Below are 24,504 nucleotides of genomic sequence, written 5' to 3' on the forward strand. Positions count from 1 at the left end.
CCCTTAGGGAAGGATTCATTAAAGGGGATACTATATGCCCTAGTAAAGAGAAGAGGTTAGAAGTTGATAAAGTATAGGTAGAAATTGAAGAGAAACAGTCAAACGAAAAAGAATCCCATTCAATTACTTCACATGAAGGCAGACAACTCAATATTGACAAATTTTATAGATGCTTGAATATAAATGATTGAAGTCCAAATACTAAAATGGGTGAAATTGAGTGCCGGGTATTAAATGAGGATATTGATAGGCAACACAGAAACTTGGTGGACTGATGATACTCAACAGGACACGGTAATACCAGGGTACAAAATATATAGGAATGACAGTAGGTCATGTTGGTGGGGGAGCGGCCACTATATGTGAAAGAAAGCAGAGAGTCATATATAGTAAAAATCTTAATGAATCAAATAGTACCACAGAATCTATATGGACAAATTCCATGCTTGAATAACAACAGCAATAGCATTAGGAATACAGTACGAACAATAGGAATATAATACCAACCACCTGGCCAGGAAATGCTCAGGGAGATTAGAGAGACTACAAAAACAGAAAACCCAATAATAATGGGGGATTTCAACTATCCACTTATAAACTCAGAACAAGTCACCTCAGGATGGGATGCAGAGATAAAATTTCTAGACACCATTAATGATTACTTCTTGGAGTCTTGGAACCCACAAGGGAAGAGGCAATTCTTGATTTAGTCCTACATAGTGCACAGGATCTGGTCCAAGAAGTGAATATAGCTGAACTGCTTAGTCATAGCGACCATAATGTAATTAAATTGAACATCCTTGTGAGGGGAAAACACCAAAGAATCCCCCAAAGTAGCATTTAATTTTAAAAGGAAAACTACACAAAAATGAGGAAGCTAGTTAAATGGAAATTAAAAGGAAAAGTCACAAGAATGAAATGCCCGCAAGTTGCATGGAAACTTCTTAAAAACATAATAAAAGATGCTCAAAAAATGGTTACTAACCTTTTGTAACTGTTGTTCTTAGCATGGAATGGTATGTGCGTGACGCATGCACACTTGCTGGAGATTTTTCCCTCAGTGGTATCTGTTGGACAAGCCCTAGTGCCCCCTAGAGCTGGGTGCAAATGCATTGGTATAAGGGGGGGCTGACGGCTCTGCAACCTTTCAGTTCCTTCTTGCTGGTAACTCAGACAGAAGGGTAAGGAGAGTGGGTCATGGAATGAACACATCTCAAACAACTGTTATGGAAGGTTAGTAACCGTTTTTACTTTGAGTGCTTGCTCATCTCCATTCCATGCTAGGTGATTCACAAGCAGTATCTCTGGAGATGGGCTCAGAGTTCATGGACATGCTGACTGCAACACTGCTCTCCCAAAACTGGCATCGTCATGGTCTGCTGGGTGATGGCGTAGTGGGGCACGAAGGTCTGAATCAATGACCATCTCGCAGTTCTGCAGACATCCTGGACTGGTACTTGAGTGAGGAACGCTGCTGACCAAGTCTGGGCTCTCGTGAATGAGCGGTCACGATAGTCAGAGAAGGAACCTTCGCATGCTCCTAGCAAAATCTGATACAGGAGGTTATCCAGGATGAGATTCTTTGGGATGACACAAGTAGCCGTCTCATCCTTTCTGCTACTGCTACAAAGAGTTGTGTGGACTTGTAGAAGAGCTTGAATCTCTCAATATAGAAGGCGTGGGCCTGCCTAGCGTACAATGTATGGAGCTGACGTTCCTCAGCGGTCTTATGAGGTTTCGAAAAAAAGACAGGAAGAAAAATGTTCTGGTTGTGGTGGAATTGCTACACCACCTTTGGTAGGAAGGCCAAATTGGGATGCAGCTGGACCTTGTTCCTGAAGAATACCGCATAAGGGAGTTCTGATGTCAGAGCTTTGATCTCGGAGACCCTTCTGGCTGAGATGATCGCCACCAGGAAGGCGACCTTCAGGAGAAAAGTAGCATGGGACAAGATGCTAATGGCTTGAATAGGGGCCCGTTAAGCCTCAACAGTACCAAGTTTAAGTTCCATGGGGGAATCAGGTCACTCACCTGAGGGTGGAGTCTTTCCAGGCCCTTCAGAAACCTGACCATCATCATGGCAGAACACTGATCTGCCCTACACAGGAGGGTGGAAGGCTGAGATGGCTGCCAAGTGAACAGACGAAAGAGCCAAATCTTGACGTTTCAGATGGAGCGGATAGTTCAGGATAGACGCAGAGAAGACCAGGACAGAGAGAGATTCCGTCCAGAAGCCCAACAAGTGAAATATTTCCATTTGGCCACATAGGTAGCCCTGGTAGAAGGCTTTCTGCTACTTGCCTGACCTGTTCCAACCATACCTGCTCTTCAGCATTCTGCTATGCAGCAACCATGCCATCAGTGTAAGGATGCAAAGTTCAGGTGAAGCAACCAGCCGTGGTCTTGTGAAATCAAGTACTGTCGGGGTGGGAGCATGATTGGAGCTGCCACTGAGAGGTCAAGAAACATACCCAACCAATGCTGGCATGGCCACACCAGACTTATCAGTATAACTTGAGCCTTGATCCATTTGACCTTTAGGAGGACCTTGTGAACTAAGGGGATCGGCAGTTGTACAGCAAGCAGTCTGCCCACAATAGCCGGAAGGCATCAGAGAGGGAGCAACTGCTATGCCCATGCAGTGAACAGAACTGATGACATTTCCTGTTCTGTCCTGAACAGGTCTACCTGGGGAGGCCCCACTTCTGGAAGATGAGAGTGACGCCCTCCGGGTGAAGAGATCACTCGTGATGAGATGAAAAGGATCTGCTGAGGTGATCCGCCAGTGATGCCTCTAGGAGAATGGTGTGCTTCATGCAGTCCCACAGTTGGAAGGCCTCCTGGCAAAAGGCTGAAGAGTGAGCCCCTCCCTGCCAGTTGATATAAAACATTGATGCAGTGTTGTCCGTTAAGAGCCACACCACCTTGTCTGAGATCAGGGGAAGAAAGGCCCGGCAAGCCAACTGTACTGCCCTGAGTTCCCTGACATTTATATGCAGGGAGAGTTCTTCCCGGGACCAGAGACCCGTAGTCCTGAGACTGTGGGCTCCCCACCCCAGATCTGACATGTCCAAAACTAAGATTATCAACATATCTGGGGCGGCAAAGGGTATCCCTTTTATTTACAGAACCTGGATCTCTCCACCAAGTTAGTGAAGCAAGGACCAGTGGCAGAATCGTGAATACCATGTCCAAGTGGTGTCTGTTCGGGAAGTAGAGTGATGTTAGCCACATCTGTAGGGTTCTGAGGTACATGCTACCATGCGAACCAACAGCTTGAGGCAAACCAAAGTGGTTGTTAGCAGGTGGGTCATAACCTTGGAGATTAGGTCCAGCATAGCTCGGAATCTGGTCTCCAGTAAGTAGGTTGTGGGTTTGGGTCAAGTCGAGCGCTGCCCCAATGAACTCTATTCTCTCAACCAGGACCAGAGTTGACTTTTGCTTGTTTATCAACAGACCCAGTGCTTGGAAGACAGCTCATACTGTGCTGGACCTGAACCTGCGAGCAGCCTTTGATCAGCTAGTCATCGAGGTATGAGTAGGCTTGCATGCTTCCATGTTGAAGTGTATGGTGGTGGTAGTAGCATTACTTCATGAAGACCACTGGGACTATCGATAGGTTGAAGGGAAGCGCAGTGAACTGGTAGTGGCGTTGAACCACTATGAACCTGAAGAATCTCCTGTGCCCGTGGAAGATAGAAATGTGGAAATAGGCGTCCTCTAAACTGAGGGTGGTGTACCAGTCTCTTTGAACCAGAGAGGGAATGATGGAGGCCAGGGAGACCATGAGGAACCTCAATTTCTTGATATAGTTGTTGAGGCGATGCAGGTGCAGGTGGGCTGAAGACCCCCTTTGGCCCTCAGGATTAGGAATATTGGAAGTAAAACCCTTTCCTTCTCAAGTCTTGAGCAACCTCCTCTACAGCTCCCACATGTAGGAGGGTTCTTCCTTTATGAGAAGCTGCTTGTGAGAAGGATCCCTGAAGATGGATGGGGGTGGGAGAGAGGAGTGGATGAAAACTGGAGGATACAATTGACTGTTATAGTGCTGCAAACTCAAAGGTCCAAAGATATAAATTACTATGCTGAGCTGACGGGTGACAGCTGGTCCAAAAACTAAAGGATCTGGAATTGAGAATGGTATGCTGTCCTTAGGCGTACCTTCAATAGGCCTGCCTGGCCCCCCTGGGGTATCTATGTGAGCCTGACTGGGAGGCTGAGGCAGAAGGTAGAGGCTGGCATCATTTACAGCCCTTTTCCTTTCTTTTGTAGCACTACTGTCTGGGAGGTGCTGGGAATCTGGAAGACTGCTAGGGCCCAAAGTGCTTCCTGGAGGCCAGAGACATGTAAAAGTCCAGGGAGCACAGCGTAGCCCTCGAGTCTTTGAGCCATGAAACTTGGAGTCCCTCTGTTTGGAAAACAGGGAGGTTCCCTAGAAGGTTCTAGATGGACTGCTGCACTTTGTGAGAGAGGCCCGATGACTGGAACCATGAACAGTGCCTCATGGTGACTGCTGATACCATGGTGCTGGCTGCTGAGTCAGTTGCATCCAGAGCTGCCTGGAGGAAAGTCCTGGCTACCATCTTGCCTTCCTCCAGGATGGCCGTGAACTCCTGCTTTGACTCCTGTGGCAGGAAGTACTTAAATTTGACCATTGAGTCCCACAGGTTAAAATCGTACTTCCCCAGCAGAGCCTTCTGGTTAAAGATACGTAACTGAAAGCTGCCCAGCGAATAAATCTTGCATCCAAACAAGTCCAGTCTCTTAGCCTCTTCATTTCTGGGGATACCACTTGACTGCCCCATTTGTCTCGCTTGTTTGCAGCTACCAACCAGGGACCCCGGGGTGGGGAGGATGCGAGTACAAGTACTCAAACCCATTAGCCGGTACACAGTACTTCTTCTCCACCCTTTTTCAGGTAGGGGGCAGAGATGAAGGCTTCTGCTATAGCGCCCAGATAGGTCCCAACACCACCTGATTAACTGGCAGGGCCATTCTGGAGGGAGCCACTGAAGCCAGGGTATCAATTAAGCTGTGAGCAGACTCCTTCAGCTCCTCAGCTTCCAGCCCCAATTTTGCAACAACTCATTTCAGAAGCTTTTTATGGGCTCTGAAGTTGTCCAGTGGGAGCGGGTTACTTGGGCCTACAATCGCCTCATCCAGGGATGATGAGGAAGAGGCCTGCACAAGAGGGGCTGCCTCTTCCTCCACTTGCACCACATCCATTGGGGCCACTTCTGGAATCTTGGTACTGGAGTTGGTACCAGAGTCAGGGTCCAGTGCTGGACAGAACAAGGTAGCGGCATGCTTCTCTGACACCACCAAGTATGACTGGTAGGAAGAGGGCCCCAGTACTGGAAAACCCCCACAGGTTCCAAAACCGCATAAGCCAGTGGCCTGGTGACCAAGTGCCAGCTGGGAGGCCGGTACTGAAGTCTGGTGCACAGGCCAACTACTGGCATGCCTTCAGTGAGGCAAAAGATTCCCCCATGGACTCCGAAGAGGATTCTTCCCTCAGAGACCATGAGGATGCTGTACCTGCTTCTGCCTCCAGGAGGTGCTGGGGAACTGGTGACTGATGATGGGTCGTAGATTGCTGCAACAGGACCATAGAGGGTTTTCCTCTGGACAATACCATGATGATCGGTGCCATGATGGAGCTCACCGCCCCTTGATCCTTTCTATTCCTGATCGCCTTAGCTGGCAGTGGAATTTGGGGGCTCGGAGGGATCAGGAGGGACTCAAACCCTTTGCCGTCTGGAAAGCCTCAGGAGTCGAAGAGAGCTGCGGACATGAGGTCTCATGACTGCTCTCAGGAATCAGAGTTGGGTCCAGTACTGAACTCAGCGCTCTAGGTGGAGTTGCCCGGGCCAACAGTGGCTCTGGGGAGAATGAGTGGCCCAGTATGTGTCACAATTCACCAGCCATTCTATGCTTGTCTTTCTTCAGCATCCTCTCTCGTTGAGCTGTTTCTTATGCTTCTTCCTTGGCACCGGGAATGGAGAACGGTGATAGGAAGAGCACAGTGCTGGTGGAGCACTTCACACGGAAGCCAAAGTGTTCAGTGCTGATTTGGAGTGGCTTGGCTCCAAAGCCAGTCTGAGGGCTGCCTTTATGAGTAAGGCCTTCAGATGAATGCATCCATCTTTTTGAGTGTGCAGTCTGAAGCCCTTGCAGATCTGGCACATATCTTTAACGTGAGTTTCCCCAAGGCACTTTAGACAGCAACGGTGTGGGTAAATCACTGGCATGTGCTTGTAGGAGGAAGATGGCTAAAGTCTCTTGACGACAAGGACAGCTATTCATAGTATTATATACACTAACATTAAAAACTATATACACTAACTACAGTAACTATACAATATCTACAAAAACCACTGGGAAAGAAGCCTTGCAACAGCAAGAAGAATCATTCCAAGCAACCATCATGGGCGGTAAGAAGGAACTGAGAGGGTGTGGAGACAGCAGCACCCGTTATAGCAGGGTGCATATGGGCGCGGCTCCAGGGAGCTAGGGCTGGTCCTATGAATATCACTGAGGGAAAAATCTCCAGCAACTGTGCACGCGGCATGCACACACCTAGCATGGAATGGACATGAGCAAGCACTCAAAGAACTATATAATATATACACCTCTCTTTTCCCCCCCTCCCCAAAATTAAAGGACCAAAGAAATGCCATGACAACAAAAACAACAGAGTAAAAGAGGCAGTTAGACACAAAAAGACATCTTTTAAAAATTGGAAGTCAAATCCTGAGGAAAATTGAAAGGAACAAACTCTGGCAAGTTCAAGTGTAAAAGAATAATTAGGCAGGCCACAAAAGAATTTGAAGCCCAGCTAGCTGAAGGCACAAAAACAAACAGCACGTATTTTTTTAAGTGCATCAGAAGCAGGAAGTCTGCCTAACAATCATTGGGACTACTGGACACTCAAGGTGCTAAAGGCACACTCAAGGAAGACAAGGCCTTTGCGGAGAACCTAAATGAATTCTTTGCATCACTCTTCACTGCAGAGGATGTGAGGGAGATTCCCACACTTGAGCCATTCTTTTTAGGTGACAAATCGAAGGAATTGTCTCAGACTGGGGCATCAGTAGAGGTAGTTTTGGAACAAATTGATAAATTAAACAGTAATAAGTCATCAGGACCAGATGGTATTCACCCAAGAGTTCTGCAATTTCAGAACTAATAACTGTGGTATGTAAGCTCTCACTTAAATCAGTCTCAGTATCAGATAACTGGAGCAGATTCATAGCTAATGCTACACCGATTTTTAAAAAAGGCTCAAGAGGCAATCATGGCAATTGCAGGCCAGCAAGCCTAACTTCAGTACCAGGCAAACTGGTTGAAACCCATAGTAAAGAATAGAATTATCCAACATACAGATGAACACAATATGTTGGGGAAGAGTAAACATCTTTCGTAAAGGGAACTCATGCCTCACCACTCTATTAGAATTCTTGGAGGGGGGCTCGGGGGGGCAGTTTAACTGTGGACAAGGGTGATCCAGTGTACTTGACTTTCAGATCACCTTTGACAAGGTCCCTCACCAAAGGCTCTTAAGCAAAGTAGACAGTCATGGAATAATAAGAAAAGTCCTCTCGTATATCAGTAACTGATTAAAAGATAGAAAATAAAGGGTAGGAATAAATGGTCAGTTTTCACAGTAGAGAGAGATAAATAATAGAGTCCCCCAAGGATCTGTACTGCGACCAATGCTATTCAACATATTCATAAATGATCTGGAAAAAGGGGTAAACAGTGAAGTGGCAAAGTTCGCAGAAGATACATGATTACTCAGGAAAATTAAGTCCAAAGCTGACTGCGAAGAGTTGCAAAGGGATCTCACAAAACTGGGTGACTGGGCAACAAAATGGCAGATGAAATACACTGTTAAGTGCAAAGTAATGCATGTTGAAAAATATAATCACAACTATACCTACAAAATAGTGGGGTATAAATTAGCTGTTCCCATTCAAGAAAGAAATCTTGAAGTCATCGTGGATAGTTCTCTGAAAACATCTACTCAATGTTCAGTGGAAGTCAAAAGAGCTCATAGAATGTTAGAAATCATTAGGAAAGGGATAGATGATAAGACCAAAAATATCATAATACCTTTATATAAATCCATAATATGCCCACACCTTGAATACTGTGTGCAGTTCTGGTCAACCCATCTCAAAAAAGATAAATTACAATTGGAAAAAGTACAGAGAAGGACAATGAAAATTATAAAGATATGGAACTTCCACATGAGGAGAGATTAAAAAGTTTGGGATTGTTAATCTTAGAAGAGAGATGACTAAATGAGGATATGATAGAGGTCTATAAAAACATGAATGGTGTGAAGAAAGTGAATAGGAAAGTGTTATGTATCCCTTCACATAACACAAGAACCAGGGGTCACCCAATTAAATTAAAAGGAAGCAGATTTAAAACCAACCTAAGGAAGTACTTCTTCACACACAGCACAGTCAACGTGTAGAACTCATTGGGATATTGTGAAGTCCAAAAATATAACGACGTACACAAAAGAATTAGAGAGTATGGAGTATACATCAATCAATGTCTATTAGCCAAGATGGACAGGGATGCACCCCCATGCTTGGATGTCCCTAAACCTTTGACTGCCAGAAGCTAGAACTGGATGACAGGGGAGGGACCACTTGATATATTGCCCTGTTCTATTCATTCCTTCTGAAATATCTGTCTATGGCCACTGTCAGAAGAACAGGTTACTGGGCTAGGTGGCTCATTGGTCTGACCCAGTATGGTCATTTGTATGTTCTTATGTAAAAATACTTATAAGCATCTAATAAAATACTAGTTAAAGATATTTATATCGACAAATTAATGCTATTAAAATTATCTTTGGTCAATTAGGTAGTCATTGGAGTATCCACAATATGCCAGCTACTATACTAGAGAATCTTGTAAGAGAACATAAATTTCATGCCTATATCCATCTTATTCTTTTAGTGAAAATGATAATTTTTACTTTAAGAAGCTTCCTTTTTCGTAGATTTTGATCTTTCCAATGTGCACTCCAGTTCCCCTCTTTTTATTTGATTAAATATATTAATAATAATTCATTTTAGTGCATAAAGCTCTTATTAAATTATTCTGTTTCACAGAAGGTGTTTGAAGACCTTTCGCTACCAGAGGTCATGCAGTGTTTTCCCTCTACGAATTGTATTTTTGTCATATCCTCTGTGTCTTGGGAATACAGCAGTTTATGTTAACCTTTGAGCAGCAAGATTGATTATACTGTGTCACAACGACTACAGCAGGGACGGTTTTGAACAAATGGAATGAAACACATTAAGGCCTTTTTCCACAAGGAGAGAAGAGTTGCCTAATAGACAGTATGGTGAATGGTATGAACAGATAATAGTGTTCTCAGTACTATATATATTGTATCCAATTTGTCCAAGTTCCTGTAGACAACCAAAAAAAAAAAAAATCAGTAGTAATTATTTGCTTTGAATTTCAGCTGTGATGGGCAAAAGGCATAGTTCTAGATCTGCTTTAGTAATATCAGAACTCAATTCCGTGAGCATGTCTAAAGCAGAATATCCATTACATTGTTTATATAAAACAATGTCTATATAATATTTATATACAATAAAAATTCCTTCTATCCACCATGTATTGTTGAAGTGAAGTCAGCTTAATTAAGTTAAACTCTGTTAAAAATCTTTATTTTCCATTTAAAGGATCTAATTCTGCCACCCTCACATAGCAAGTAGTACTTTTCTCTGTGCTCAGTAACATTTATTTCAATGGGTTTACAAACTGAATAAGGTATGAGTACATCATGAGTAAGGATGGCAGAATTTAATTTATTTCTATTTTGTTTCCAGATGCTTCCAGTATGGGGAAAAACATATATTCATTATTCTCAGACTGAGCTCAAGTTACTTATAAAAGGCTTGAATTGTCTAAAGAAGAATTTTGAAGCACCATTATTGTTTTGTCATTTTTGTCTCAAGCTACAGTGATTTTCAGTGTATTTTCCCTTTCAGACAACCACCATTATGAACCCTTTCCTCTACTATGAAATGGCAGAATGTGTAATCCCCTTCAAAGAACACAACATAGCTTCTTTAACTCTTCCTCCCCATTTCCTGACCTCCCTCACCTCCATAAAACATCTGATTTCTATTGGCTTGAGGCAGTATAAATCTCAGAAGGCTTGGATACAATGCAGCCATACCACTGAATTCACAATACAACATATTTTACACCATGGAGGTGTGTTATAATTTGCAGACAGATAGACCAAATCTCAATGAATGAGCAGGATAGATAACGGGGTACACTATACACTGGTACAATATAGGTAATAGGCTGAAAGATACTTTCAAAGGGGGATTGTTTTACTTTGGAAACTGTGTTTTGAGACTTTTGAGACTAATACATTGATTTATTAGCAGCTATTACCTACTTTCTCCTGTTGACCTACCCTGGAGCCGCAAATATTTTTTGCATATTATTTAATATCATTATTTGAGACAGTTATGGTGTATGCTTCTAAATATCTGAAGGTAAAAAGGGGAAAATAGAATTGGTATGTTACAAAAATTCATAAAGAATGCAAAGGTTTACATCAATCAATCAGGAACTGACTATTTGAAAAATTTTCCAGTACTATTGAAATGCTTCTCCAATAAGCAACACAGATAATTAAGGATAAGTGATCCCTAAAGAACTAGTCTCTGAGCAAATTTAAGCACCTAATTTATTAAAAACAGAAGATTCAGAACTGTATGCAATTTAATAGGCTGACTCCAGTCCCCTGGTTTCTTCATACACCTTATTAGCCTGAGCCAGTCTTTTGCAAACATCAGTTGCTGTGCTTGTGTGCCCACAGACCTCTCTGACTGTGCAGTTTGCAAAGAAAAGACAGTTACTTAACTTGTAACTGTTGTTCTTCAAGATTTGCTGCTCTTGTTCCAGTGCTTGCTCATGTTGATTCTATTCTAGGTGTGTGCACACCCCCATGCGCAGTTACTGGAATTTTTTTCCCTTTAGCAGTACCCATAGGACCACAGTATATGCCACAGTATAACAGGCACCGCCGTCCCTACGCCCCCTCAGTTCCTTCTTGCTGTTAACTCCGACAGCGAGGATGGGGGGCGGGTCACGGAATGGACATGAGCAACACATCTTGAAGAACAACAATTACAAGGTAGGTAAGCGTTTTTTCTTCTTTGAGTGCTTGCTCATGTCTAGTCCATTCTAGGTGACTCACAAGCAATACCTTGGAGGTGGGCCCGGAGTTCACAGATGAGCTGTCTGCAGCACCGCTCTGCCAAAGCTGGTGTCATCCTGTGCCTGCTGGACGATGGCATAGTGGGTCGTGAAGGTGTGCACCAATGGGGTGGCAGCCTTACAAATGTTCTGCACTGGTACCTGCGCCAGAAAAGCAACTGAGGAAGCTTGTGCTCTGGTGGAGTGGGCTGTGACAACACCCGACAGAGGCACCTTCGCCTGCTCATGACAGAATTTAATGCAGGAAGTTATCCAGCAGGAAATGTGCTGGGCAGAGACAGGTAAGCCTTTCATCCTCTCCGCCACTGCAACAAATAGTTGCATAGTTTTCTGGAACGACTCAGTGTGTTCAATGTAGAAGCGAATGCTTACCTAACATCAAGCATGTGCCATCTCCGTTCCTCCTCCAAGCCACGCCCCTGGATTGAGAAGGTTCTCTACCTCCCGTACGAGAAGTTGCTCATGAGAGGGGTCCCTGAAGAAGGACAAGGAGGGAGGGTTGTGAGGAGGGGGGAAGAAAACTGCAGGACATATCCTGCCAAGATTATGCCAAGGACCAATGGTCCAATGTTATTTTGGCCTATTCGGACAGGAAGAGAACAAGACGGTTGAGGAATGGGCAGGAGGGAGGATCCTGTGTCAAGACTGGAACACTGTCCTCGGGTACACTTTCAAAAGGATTGGCACTGGGGGCTAGAGCACCTGGAGGACCCTAGATGGGGAGCTGGGGCGGAGCCCGCAGTCACCCGGCGCCTCCTAGACCCCTTATATCTCTGTCCCTTCAACTATAGGCTGGTAGAGGAGGCTGGTATCTCTGTGGCTGCTGCTGCTGGGAGCGGAACTGACGTCTCAAGGCTGGAGTATAAAGGTCCAAGGAGCATAGTTGGCCCTTGAATCCTTCAGACCATGCAGCTTGGTATCGATCTGGTCCGAGAAGAGGGCAGACCCGTCAAAAAGGAGGTCTTGGATGGACTGCTGCACCTCTTGTGAAAGTCCCGAAGACTGCAACCATGAGCACCAATGCATACAAATTGTTGAGGCCATGGCCATCCTGGCCTAGTTCGCGGCATTGGAAGTCACCTGTAGGGCCTCTCTAGCCACCATTCTACCCTCCTCGAGGATGGTGGCAAAGTCCGGTGCCCGCTCCTAGGGCAGGGCTTCCCCGAAACACTTGAGGGAGTCCCAAAGATTGTAATTGTATCTGCCCAGGAGTGCCTGCTGGTTTGCAGTGCGAAACTGCAGGCTTGCAGTTGAATAAACTTTTCTCCTAAAAAGGTAAAGTTTTTTGTTGTCCTTTTCTTTTGGGGAGTTGAGCTAGGCTGACCTTGCCTATTGCACTCGTTGGCAGCCGCCACTGCCAGGGAATTCAGGGAGGGGTGGGTGAACAGATATTCAAACTCTTTGGCGGGAACATAAGACTTTTTCTCTGTCCTCTTCAAGGTTGGGGCCACAGATAATGGCGTCTGCCATAGGGTCTTCACTATTTTGAGCACCCTTTTGTGAACCAGCAGGGTGATCTGGGCTGGCCCCACCGCTGCTGCTGCCCGCACATCAAAGAGGCTGTCCGAGGCTTCCTTGAGCTCCTCTGCCTCCAACCCTAAATTCGAGGCCACACTCTTAAGGAGGTCCTGGTGGGACTGAAAATTGACCAAGGGCACAGATAGTCCAGATGCGACAGCATTGTCTGGGGAAGACGACGAGGACTGAACTGGCAGAGGGGGCGGCGGCATCCCCTCTTGCTGATAGGGAACTGCCGACAACTTCTCCTCCTGGAGGTTTGAGCCCTCCTCCGAAACGGACTCTTTTGCCTCCAGGGCCGCTAGTGCTGACTGCATGCCAGAGAACCTGAATGATATGGAGTCTGGGGCCACTGGTATCCCTCAGGATCCCCAATACGGCCACTGCGCCAGCCACTGGCCTTGAGGCCAACCAGGAGCTGTAGAGCAGGGAACTTGCTCCTGCATCTTTGGGGGATGGCGGTGACCTGATCAGGCAGCAGGCTGCCTGTTCTTCCTTGAGGAGATGGACTCACTGCCGGATGACCATGGGGGAAGGCAGCAGCTTGGTCCCTTGCAGCGTGGTGCCGTTGGGTGGAGGAGCGGTGCCCCGACCCTCAAGCACCATGGTGCTCTGATGATGTTGGAGAATGCGAGGAAGATGACCTATGGTGCTGCTCGTCCGACCAATGCTGGCCTGCTAAGGATTCATGCTCCGAGGACGAGTAAGACCGTTGCCACGTTGAAGATCGGTGCCTTGGGACCGAAAACTTGTGGCATCGCTTACCCCCTGTAGGTGATGGTTCTCTCTCCAGCAACCAGGTTCTGTGCTGTCCTGGTATGGGCAAACTTCTCAGTGCCAGGGGGCGGAAACAGTGCCGACTCTCCTCCAGAGAATGCCTGCGCAAGGGAGAGCGGGATTGGTGCCATCCTTCATACCGTGATGCCCTCCATGCCGCAAGGAGGCCAGCGATCACCTCTGGTGGTAATGTTCCAATGTCGAGGAATGCCCTGTTGACAGGGACTGGGAGCGCCTTCTTTGGGGACTGGTGTCATGATGCTGACTCTCTGTGCGGTGACTTGGCCCTCAGGGATGGGCACCTCTGTTCTGGGGAGCAGTGCAACCATTGCGGGGGATCCATTGTGGGCTTCCCCTTGGAGACTGGGGCCTTTTCCCTCAATGGCAACGGGGGCCTAAGAGAAGGTGGTAAAGACAGGGTCATCAAGCTTCTCATTGCCTGGAACGCCTCCAGTGTTATTGGCACCATAATTTGAAGAGGTCCCCTTCTGCTCCCAAGAATCAGAGGTGGCTCTCTCATCGGGGGTTGCACTTCTGGGTGGCAATCCTCTCTCCTGCTGACCCTCAGCCGGTGGACCGGAACAGGATCCATGCTCGACCCTGCTTCCCCGAACTTTTTCGGTGCTCAGGAGTGGCCTCTCTTCGCATACTGCCTCCTCTGCTTTTTCCTTGATGCAAGGAGGATGAGGTCCAGTGCCGTGGCGAGGCCAGTGCCAACTGGGCGCTTTGCCCTGATGCCATACTCGGCACAGAGGTGGATCGTGCCGGTTCGGAGGCTGGTCTCAGTGCTACCTCCATCAGCAAGGCCTTCAGGCGGATTTCCCTCTCATTTTGAGTCCATGGCCTGAAAGCCTAACAGATCTTGCACTTGTCCTTCCTGTCAGCTTCCCCCAGGCTCTTTAGACAGCTGTTGTGGGGGTCTCTAAGAGGGAAGGACTTGCTGCAGGAGATGCAGGGCTTGAAATCTGGAGACCGGGGCATGCCCTGCTCCCGTGGGAATGTCCCAGCAGGGACTATTCCTATCTTAACTATCAACTATTAACAACTACTTAACTAACAAAGAATGAATCTAACACTACTAAAGTACTGAGGAGCACTTGCAAAGCAAGCAGAGCAGTACAGCAACCGTCACAGGAGGAAAGAAAGAACAGAAGGGGCATAGGGCCAGTGGCACCTGTTATACCGCCGCATACACGCGGGACTCCAGTGGGCACCAGAGCCGGCCCTACAGGTACTGCTAAAGGGAAAAAAATTCCAGTAACTGTGCATGGAGGCGCATACATGCCTAGAATGGAATTGACATGAGCACGCACTCTAACAAGAAATGTGAAATTCTCTCTCCAGTTTTAGTGCCTATTTTGATATAATTTCTATGTGATTTTACCACTGTAGTGGTGGCTTACAAATACCAATATTAAACAACTGCTATGAAGAGAAAAAATCTTAAAGACAAAAAGCCAAATCAGTGGGTCTGATTCTCCCTTCATTGCACATGTGTAAAAAGGAGTAACTCCACTGAAGTCAATGAAGCTATAGTGGTGTAAAACTGGTGTGAATTAGAGGAGACTCTGGCCCAATCAACATTTAAGAATATAAAACAAAAATTTCCTCATCTAGACTCTTCAAAGCTTCGATGTCTTAAAACGCAACTAACTTCAAACGGACAATACAACCAAGCCCCAGTTTCCATAGAAACAAGTTAGATGAAGATGCATACACCAGATAATGGTCTCATAGCAAACAAGACTGCATTGCAGATATTGTTCTTTGAAAACAACTGTAAGTGTTTCAAAACACATCTTTAAGCAAAATAAATGTGTTCTGAATGTTTCTGTGAATGCTATCAAACAAACAGAAAACAAACCTCTCCTAAATATTATAGTACTCATTGCTAATGTGACCACGACCAACGTACACGTACCTTCTCATTGTAAATCTTGTTAGGTGTTTATAATATGACTGATTTATTTTGTATTGGACTGGAACATCAAAAAAGAATGATTAGCCTAAATTTACTACTACTTTATAAAAATATACTTCTGGAATAGACTAATGTGTACTCCTACTACTGTGTACATTTGTCTACTACGTGTACAACATTAGTCTACTAGTCTACTATTTTTATTTAATTGTAACTTTTAGTGATTTGAATTATTTAATTGTATAAAGTGGTAAATTCACCACTTTGATTGAGATACGCAAAAGCTCTCAGCTATGGCCTAACTGTGCCCACTGAAGTCAAAAGGAGTTTTGCTATTGTCTTCAACTGCATCAGAGTAAGTTCAATACTAAGTGCATTTTGAAAATCCCGTCCTTTAAAATTATAATTTTCCATACCTGACACTCTTAACTCATTACAATAATCTATCAATTCCACTTACATCTTACAAGTCATTTGGAAGTGCACAGTAAAGACCAGCAAAGTTCAAGTAAAAATACATCAAAATTCACTGACATCATAGTGTCTCCTTGGGAAAAACAATGTCAAATCAATACTCTTGACAGTTGCATTGGTATTGTATCTGGTCCAAATGAACCAGAAATACTGCCAAATTTTAATATACATCTCAATGTCTGAACACTTAATGTGTTGCAGTATGTTCTGAGAAGCATTACAAACTAACATGATTCATAGCATCTGTTTCGCAATTCATGTATGTGCAACACACCATTACCTACATTTTACATTTGTCAATTTAAATATAGCAACAACAAAAAAAGGCTCCGTATTAATCTTAATACGCTATGTTTAACTCATTACATATTGCATCAATAGTACTCCCTAGTATGTATTGCCTGGTCTACACTACGCAGTTAGGTCAAAGTAAGGCATCTTACATTGACCTAATTATGTCAGCATCTACACTATAGCCTTGTCCTACCTTTGTAAGTGTCCTACTACACCAAGATCATAACTCCACCTCCACGAGATGCGTAGGGTTTATGCTGGTGTAGTCAGAACGACTCAGAATCTGTATAGACACTGTGTTACTTACATCAGCTGATAGCTCTCTTATCAACTCAGGGCTCCAGCAGAGCAATGAAATTGATAAGAAAGCTGAGCAGCTAGAGCTCAGCTGGCCCCTGCTCATCTGAAGAATTGGGAAGCCTCCCACCCTCACCCCCCAGGTGGGAAATGGGGAGCTGCCAGCAGACCTGAGAGACCAGGCTCTTATAGGTCAGTGGAAATGCTCCTGGTTAGGATGCTCTAAGTTTTTAATGCAGACATACCCTTATATAGGTCTTCTTCCCATACTGTTCCACACTTGGGAATGTCAGATTGCCACACCATTCTTCATTCAATTTTAACTCTTAATTTCCCTGATTTTGTTCAAATGGTTTTCTAATAGTAGATCACATATAGATTGTTTTAATGTAACATATACTTTCACATTAAAGAAATAAAAATATAATAGAACAAGTTATTGAATTCTCATTCTGTAGGACAATCAACACTCCACTCCTGTGAACCCATGATACAGGACTGTGAAGAGACAGAAAAATTAGAATGGTGTTACGCAAATTAAACCAAGAACAGGGAAATCTAATGAGATTAAATTGCACTAATGAATTTTACCTGCAAGGCTGGAGAGCGGTAATTGACCAATTTCTCCTGAATTATTCATTATATAATGCACAGCAACATAGTTGTAAAGAGTGAATTACATTTTAGATGATAAAAGGAAAGATCTAAAACTAATACATTAATTCATAATATAGTCAGAATATGGTTTACCGGTGATTTAAATTAAGGAATTCCTTTTTTTAATATATGGTTAAAGTTCCTTATACATACCCTGATCCAAAACCTCTTCCTCTTCTCTTTTTGGCTGCTTCAGTGATGAACTTTTATCTGTTTTCTTGGTTTCTAAAGAAGGTTAAGAACACACTAATAACCTCTTTGTATATGGACTGAATTTAACATTTTCTTAAACAATTTTTTTTAGTGAACTCAAGCATTTGCTCCCTATATGTTTCTATTGCTTGGGGGAAACAGACAAACCAGTACTACAATAAATGAAATAGGTGCATAGGATTATTAAAACAAATAATATATTAAGTTTCATACAACCGACCACTACAATTTACATATTCTAAAATTAAAGCAGAACGAGACAGTGACATTACACTTTGAGATCATAGGATGGAAGTGCTTTCCAAATATTAAGTTTCCCAAATACTTTGAGAGGTAGATTGGCATTACACCAATTTTAAAAATGTGTAAGTCAGAAAGAGGTTAAAATGACTTTTTTCCAAGGTCATACAAGGCATATAAAAAACAAATAGTAAAACTGACTTCAGATACTAAATTATTTTTTACCTTCATGATGTCCATGTGTCATCATGATCATATCAGACTTGACTGGAATAGGAATATTTGCCTCCTGTGGAATGTTTCTGAACATATCTGGGTTTATATTCTGTGTACAGGTCATATATGAGACAGCATGTTTGGCCTCCATGTAATACATAATGTAGAAATTGCACATCTCGTCGCTGGCTGTGCCCCTAAAGCAACACAATATAGAATATATATTTTTAAGAGGTAGAGAATAAAATGTGAGCTATGCATATAGACATTACCAGATGCAAGAAAAAACATCTTTTAGTCTGCCAGCAACTGATAAAAAGGTTACACTGACTTTTTTTTTTTTTAAATAATAGTTCCCATTAAAATACACACCACAGCTTTTAAATCGATGTTGCTTCATTACATTTACACTGTGGAATACCAGATTGCAGAAAACCCTTAGTCATCCCAGAAACCATTTGAGAATGGTTTGTGCTTTGAATCTAAAGAATGTGGCTTTAAGTTAGAGGTGCTCAGACTGCCCTTCTCCCATTCTTTTCTTCCAGTCTCCCTTGCATCTCTTAGCATGTCACCATCAACAAAGTGCTTGTTTTGTTGAAACGGGATAACCAAGTACTATCCACTTATTCCACTACTTACATATTCCTTGCCGCAGTTGCTTTCAACATAGATGCTGAGTCTTATTTACAAATCATTACAAATAATTTACGTTTAATTTCAGTATCTAGTATTCAATGCTATTATCTTTTTCACAATCCAATTCTTCCCTTTATTGCCAGACATGAGAGGTATAATGCAGCACCACAGTCAGTTTCATGACATAATAAGACTCCATAAGTATCTCCCAGATAGATAAGATGGTACTGCAGTCTCTAGGAAAATTTAATGACAAGATTCTGAAACAAAACAACCTGTACTGTAGGAATGATGCAAAATGCAATTCAACAATAACCGTTACTCATGGGCTTGAAGAAAAGGTGGGCTATTCTGTATTGCTATATAACTCTGTCCTCAAGAAAAATCCACTCATTATGAAGAGTAGGTTTTTCAGAAAAAATAATTTATAGCTTAAATAAATGCCTATTGTTACATAGGCCTGATTTTTTTTCTGCTATATATTTTATTTATAGCTGCACGTTGGCAGATACATTTTTTAGTATTTCTGACAATTTAATAGACAAACTTTTTAATAAAGGGTTCACAAAAGGTGGTTTACATTGAGAAACATTTTTAATTAGCTTGCACAATTAGCCAGACAGACTAAACACACAAAACAAAAAAAGTACGGGGGCGGACTATTAACTGCTTGCAAAAGACGTCAATGCTGACTTTTCCAGGGGCATCATGAAGCATTCATTTATTCACCATAGCAACAATGACACCAGTCAGAGAGGAAGAGACAAGAAAAACTGTTCCAAAAGGAGAATTGTTTTCCCCATGCTTTGAAAATTTAGTGTCCCTGTGAGACCACAGAAATCAGCCTCTGTCTTGTCAAGCTCTGCTTAAGCTTTTAAAAATCATTCACTTCCTCACTTTCTAACTCTGATACCTGCCAGTATAATTGCCTCCTCTTTAAAACCTAAGTAAAATGGTGATGTGCAACTCAAAAGTGGACACCGGTTCACCTGACACATCTTGATAGTGTCAAAACAACATTTCTAAGAATTAAAATTGAATATACTTGACACTATATAGGAAAAAAAAAAGGAAATAATTCACACTAACAGGGACTGAAGCATGGTCCTTGGTGGAATGCATTAGTACTATGCTGGGGGGAGGTGCCTCTGCCAGTCAATAGCATGAACTGATGCACTGGGCTTTCCAGCTAGATACTCTCTGGGTGGCACTGCCTGTCCCTTAACTCTCTCTCCACGAGCAACAATGAACCTGGAGGATTTCTGAAAGCAACTAGATCTGTCCATTTAGAATAGCAGGGCCCTTCTCACAATCCAGTGTGTGTAACTTCTGCTCCACCCTTCCCACATGAGGCTTCGGGAAGAATAAAGGCAGACTGATGGTATTACTAATGTGGAATTCCAATACTATCTTAGGCAGGAATCTGGGGTGGAGTCTCATTGATACCTTCTCTTTATGTATGACAGTGTATGGTGATCTTGCCATCAAAGCCTGTATCTCTCCTGCACTGCATCCAATGCAACTTCCAGGAGAAAAGCAACTTTCATGGAGACAGAGGAAAATAGACATGTTGCCAGTGGCTCAAATGAGGCCTCCGTGAGAGGACCCAAACTAAGGTCCCATGCTGAGGCAGAGAACATAAATGGTCGAAAGATCCTAGTGATGCCATCCATGAACCTCCTTGCCATTGGGTGTGAATAGACAGAGAAGTGATCAACCAGTGGATGTCTGGCTGATACAGCCACAAGATGCACCTGCAAAGATCTTAAGGAGAGCACTGCTATTTCAACTGGCAGAGTTATTCCAGTATATCCTGGACACCTGTCTGGTCCAGGGAAATTTTGTGCCTGCTGGCCAGCTGGAAAATCTTGCATTTCGAGAGAGATGTGGGGGGACTTCTGTCTATACAATTTCTGAATAGCGGATGACTATGAAACTGTATCACTATATTACTGTGTCATGGAAAGCCTATATGTATGTGGATCCCCCATGAGTTAGCAGTATTGTATCATGTCGCTGCCTGGCCAGAGAAAATGGTGACTTATCAGCACTCAATAACAGTTTATTCAAAGTAAGAGACAAGGTAGGTGAGGTAATATCTTTTACTGGACCAACAAAAGCTGGTCCAACAAAAGATATTACATCATCCACCTTGTCTCTCTCATATCCTGGGACCAACATGGCTACACCACCGCTGCAAACAACATATTCAAACTAAAGCACACTGGGACCATACACTTCTTCCTCTTGTTTGAAGGGGGGATTTGAAAGTAATGGACAGTTACTAGGTGAAGAACAAAAGCAGCAGGTCAGCCCAGCAGGAGTCTATAAAGGGATCTCAGTGGGAAACTGGGGGAGAGAGCTGTTTTGCAATAGATTATGATGAGGGAGGCTGCTGCAGCAGGAGGGTAGAAAGAGGTTGGAAGATCCTGCCTGCCTGCCGGAACACAGTTGATCCCACCAGTATTCCCAAGGGAAGGGTGAGCTAGTGAGGAAATTGTGTTTAGGATGTTTCATTGTTTTGGGTGATCTGTAATCTGTATTTTACATGATTAAATATAGCAGAGAACTAAGGAGCTAGACTGGGCTGTCTGACTACTGCATGTCCCTGAGAGAGTTAAACTGTAAACCAGAATCTTCACATCTTTGGTGGGGAGTTCTGGGAGAGGGGTGTGTTTAAGTACCGTGGAGTCTGAAGGGTCAGTGGAACACCCAGAGGGACTAGGCTGCAGGACAAAGTTTCTACCATTAGATGGGGGAGCCAGATAGGAGGTCTGTGCCCTGAGTACATGTCTAGGGACCCCAAGATTTGGGCAATGGCTGGACCATGTTCAGACACCAGGTGTTTGAAACACCCCAGGCATCCAGTGCAGAGAGGCTTGGATTCCCCTCACAGCAGTCCTAGTGGGTGATCTGGAAGGGTTGCCTGCTAGGATCTGTGCCAACATGGCTGTTGTGGCAAAATAGGTCTTTGAGAGAGGTCCCCCATTTGCAAAGATCAAGAGGACACCCCCTCGATGAACTGACTATTCATGATTCATCATGAAATGTCTGCTCAGATTGTCAGAATGTTGTCCAGCCCTGGCAAGTCAACTGCTAACAAACTGATGCCATGCCTCATGGCGAAGTTCCATAGCTGCACTGCCTTCTGGCAGGGTCATAATGATCTGGCCCCTCCCTATTTTCAGAGGTAAAATACTGCAGCCATGTCGTCCAACAATATCTGGATGGAATGGCCCTGAATGTCCAGCAGGAACACTCTTCAAGTGTTGCGCACAGCCCATAGTTTCAGTGCATTTGTGTGCATGGATCTCCCCACCGACTACTGGCCCTGGGCTGAACCGTTGCCATATGTGCCTCCCATCCTATCATGGAAGCAACTATAAGTATGATCCTGGATGGAGGATCTAGAGAAAATTGGACTCCACTTCAGAAGTTGTGGGGAGTCTTTCCACCAGTCCAGGGGTTGGAGGACTGATTGCGAGATGCATACTAGCAAATCCCAATGCTCCAGCAGGTTGACAGTATCCATGCAGCTGTCCTTGCATGTGGTGTGTCGAAGGCGCAGGCTGGCTTGAGGCCCATCAGCATGAGGCAGTCTCTTATCTGAGTTTGAGGGTTAGATTGTAAGTCAAAGCACAAGTTCTGCCAGTTCCCAAACCTGCTAAGTGGCCAGCAGGCAAAGGCCTTGGTAGCATCCACCATGCCCCTATGAACACTATCGGTCATGTGGGCTTAAGGGTCAGTTTCTTTATGCTCACCAGCAGGCCCAGACGTGATAGCAGCTCAGACACTACCCTGACACTGGTCTGCACCTAGGGCTCTGAGTGACCTCTGATTGACCAGTTGTCAAAGTAGGGAAACACCCGGACACCTATCCTTCTGAGGAAGGCCACCGCCATTGTCAGACATTTTGTAAATACTGTGTGTGCTGTTGAGAGGCCAAATGGCAAAACTTGCTACTGGTAGTGATCATCTCCTAATGCCAATCTCAGGAAGCACTTGTGGGCTCAGTGAATTGTGCTGTGGAAATACGCATTCTGAAGGTTAAGGGCAGCATACTAGTCCTTCTGATCTTGAATGGGATGATGGATGCCAGGGATACCATCCGGAACCTGAGCCTTTTGATGTAGGTGTTCCGGCCCCTTAGGTCCAGGATGGCTCTAAGCCCTCACTTTTTCTTTGGGAGGAGAAAATATCTTGAGTAAAATCCTTTTCTCCTTTGATGCGAGAGGACCTCTATGGCGCTGAGAGCTAAGAGAGACTGAACCTCATGGTGTAAAATGCTCTTAATGGCTGGGCTGTAGACCACAAAGAACCTGAGTGTGGCCCTAGAGACTTTAAGGGACCTCATAGCCTCATCCATCTTGTCATAAAACAAGGAGCAACCTTCAAATGGCAGGTCCTCGATTTCAGTGTGTAGCTCTCTTGGAAATCCCAAAGATGACAGCCACAATGAATGAAACATCAATAATGCAGCTGCCATTGCCCAGGAGGCATTGTCTGTGGCTCCCAATGCCACCTGAAGGGCTATTTTAATGACCAGCTGCCCCTCTGACATCAAAGCCTTGCTTCTGTGTTCCTATGACATCCTATTCAGGAAGCTTCCTTCTCTGTACACCAGAAGACAGTCTTATTTTACCATGATGAATTTGGTAGCTGGATAGCCTCACATTTCGAGGGTCGAGGTGGAATACATTTTTGTACAAAGCAAGTCCATGTGCTTCTGCCCTTTAGCAATGACTTCTGGTGGCACTGCTGTGTTCATTCATTTTGCCATTGTTATAACTAACAATCCCAGCACAGAGATTGCTTGTAGAACTACTTGTAGCCCATAGCCAGTAACTGGTACTGCCTGTCAATTTGTTTAGAGGTTGGAGCTACCAATGCCAGAGTCTGCCACAAGACTTTTGCTGGTTACAGAAGTCTTTTGTTAATGGGTATCACTATGCAGCCCAGCACTGATGAACGCAATATATCGAGCAGCCTCTGAGGTGTTTTTCACACCTCTTGCACAGGGATCTCGAAAGTTGCCATTAGTCACTGCATAAAGTCCTGTAGGACTTTATGATCTTCCAGTGCAGCTGTCGTCTGGTCCAGCACCAGGCTTCATCTGGACAGGACAAGGTGGTGTTGTCTAGAACTGGCTGCTGCTGCCGTGCTCCTCATCCCGGGCATGCAGAGATGATGGGGGCTCCCTCAGGTGAGACGATACCAACATGCACCTGGAATACACCGGAGAGGTCAAACCCATGACAAACTGAGGTGCCCCTGGAATCCACATGTGCTGTGGACTGAAGTCATTTTGCACTGGAGGCCTCAGAGGCTGGTACCAGCTGTTGCAGTACTGATATAGGTTGATGATGCTCTAGAGGCTGGACTCCCTTCCCCGGTGTGAATATCTGGATCTGGTTGTAGATAAATGTAGGTCGAGGATGACAGGTAGCACTCCTCTGAGAGTGGGAGAGTCCCCTCCTTGGCACCAGCAGCACCAATGGTATCAGTCCTGCAGGCAGCACCAGACCCATGAACCTGGACCGTGGAATTGGCATATGGTGCTGGGATTCCCGAAGGGGCCAGGAGACTTCCCTGTGTTCCTGGGGAGAAGCTCTAACTCCCCTGGGCCCCTGAGGTGGACTGAGGCTGAAGTCTTGCTTGCGCTGTTGTCGGCGCCTTGTGAGGTGGAGTCGGGCCTGGTACCATGATGCCAGTATGGCTGAGACAGTGCTAGGCGATAACCACAGCATGTCTGGATCACCTCAGCTAGTGCTCACCCCAGTGCTCAGAGAGATTTTCCTCAGTTTTGAAGGACCTTTGATATCGGACAACCTCGCGACCTTAAGAGGTTTAGTGTCTAAGCCTGGGAAGGTGTTCTGCGCCTCTTTTCTCCTGAGGACTTCTGCTTGGTGTCCAGCCGATCCCGGTGTTTTCTCAGTACCGAGGCTGATTTGGGAGGCACCTTCGATTGTTCTGAAAATGCCTCAGGT

At 44.7% G+C, this 24,504-nt stretch overlaps 1 protein-coding gene across 3 annotated transcripts in view; it reads right to left on the reverse strand.

The window, feature by feature from the left end:
* Nucleotides 1–24,504, reverse strand: part of PAM (peptidylglycine alpha-amidating monooxygenase) — a 218,229-nt gene that overhangs the window by 47,925 nt on the left and 145,800 nt on the right. For all 3 annotated transcript variants that reach the window (XM_067569136.1, XM_067569135.1, XM_067569134.1), the window contains exons 13-14: nucleotides 17,891–18,078; nucleotides 17,366–17,437 (exon numbers count right to left, since the gene is read on the reverse strand). In XM_067569136.1, the coding sequence (XP_067425237.1) occupies nucleotides 17,366–17,437; nucleotides 17,891–18,078 (260 nt within the window). The remainder of the gene's footprint in view (nucleotides 1–17,365; nucleotides 17,438–17,890; nucleotides 18,079–24,504) is intronic.

Source organism: Emydura macquarii, unplaced genomic scaffold (assembly GCF_026122565.2).
Source record: "Emydura macquarii macquarii isolate MOO-44397 ecotype Brisbane River unplaced genomic scaffold, CSIRO-AGI_Emac_v2 contig_2897, whole genome shotgun sequence".
NCBI classification, from domain to species: domain Eukaryota; kingdom Metazoa; phylum Chordata; order Testudines; family Chelidae; genus Emydura; species Emydura macquarii.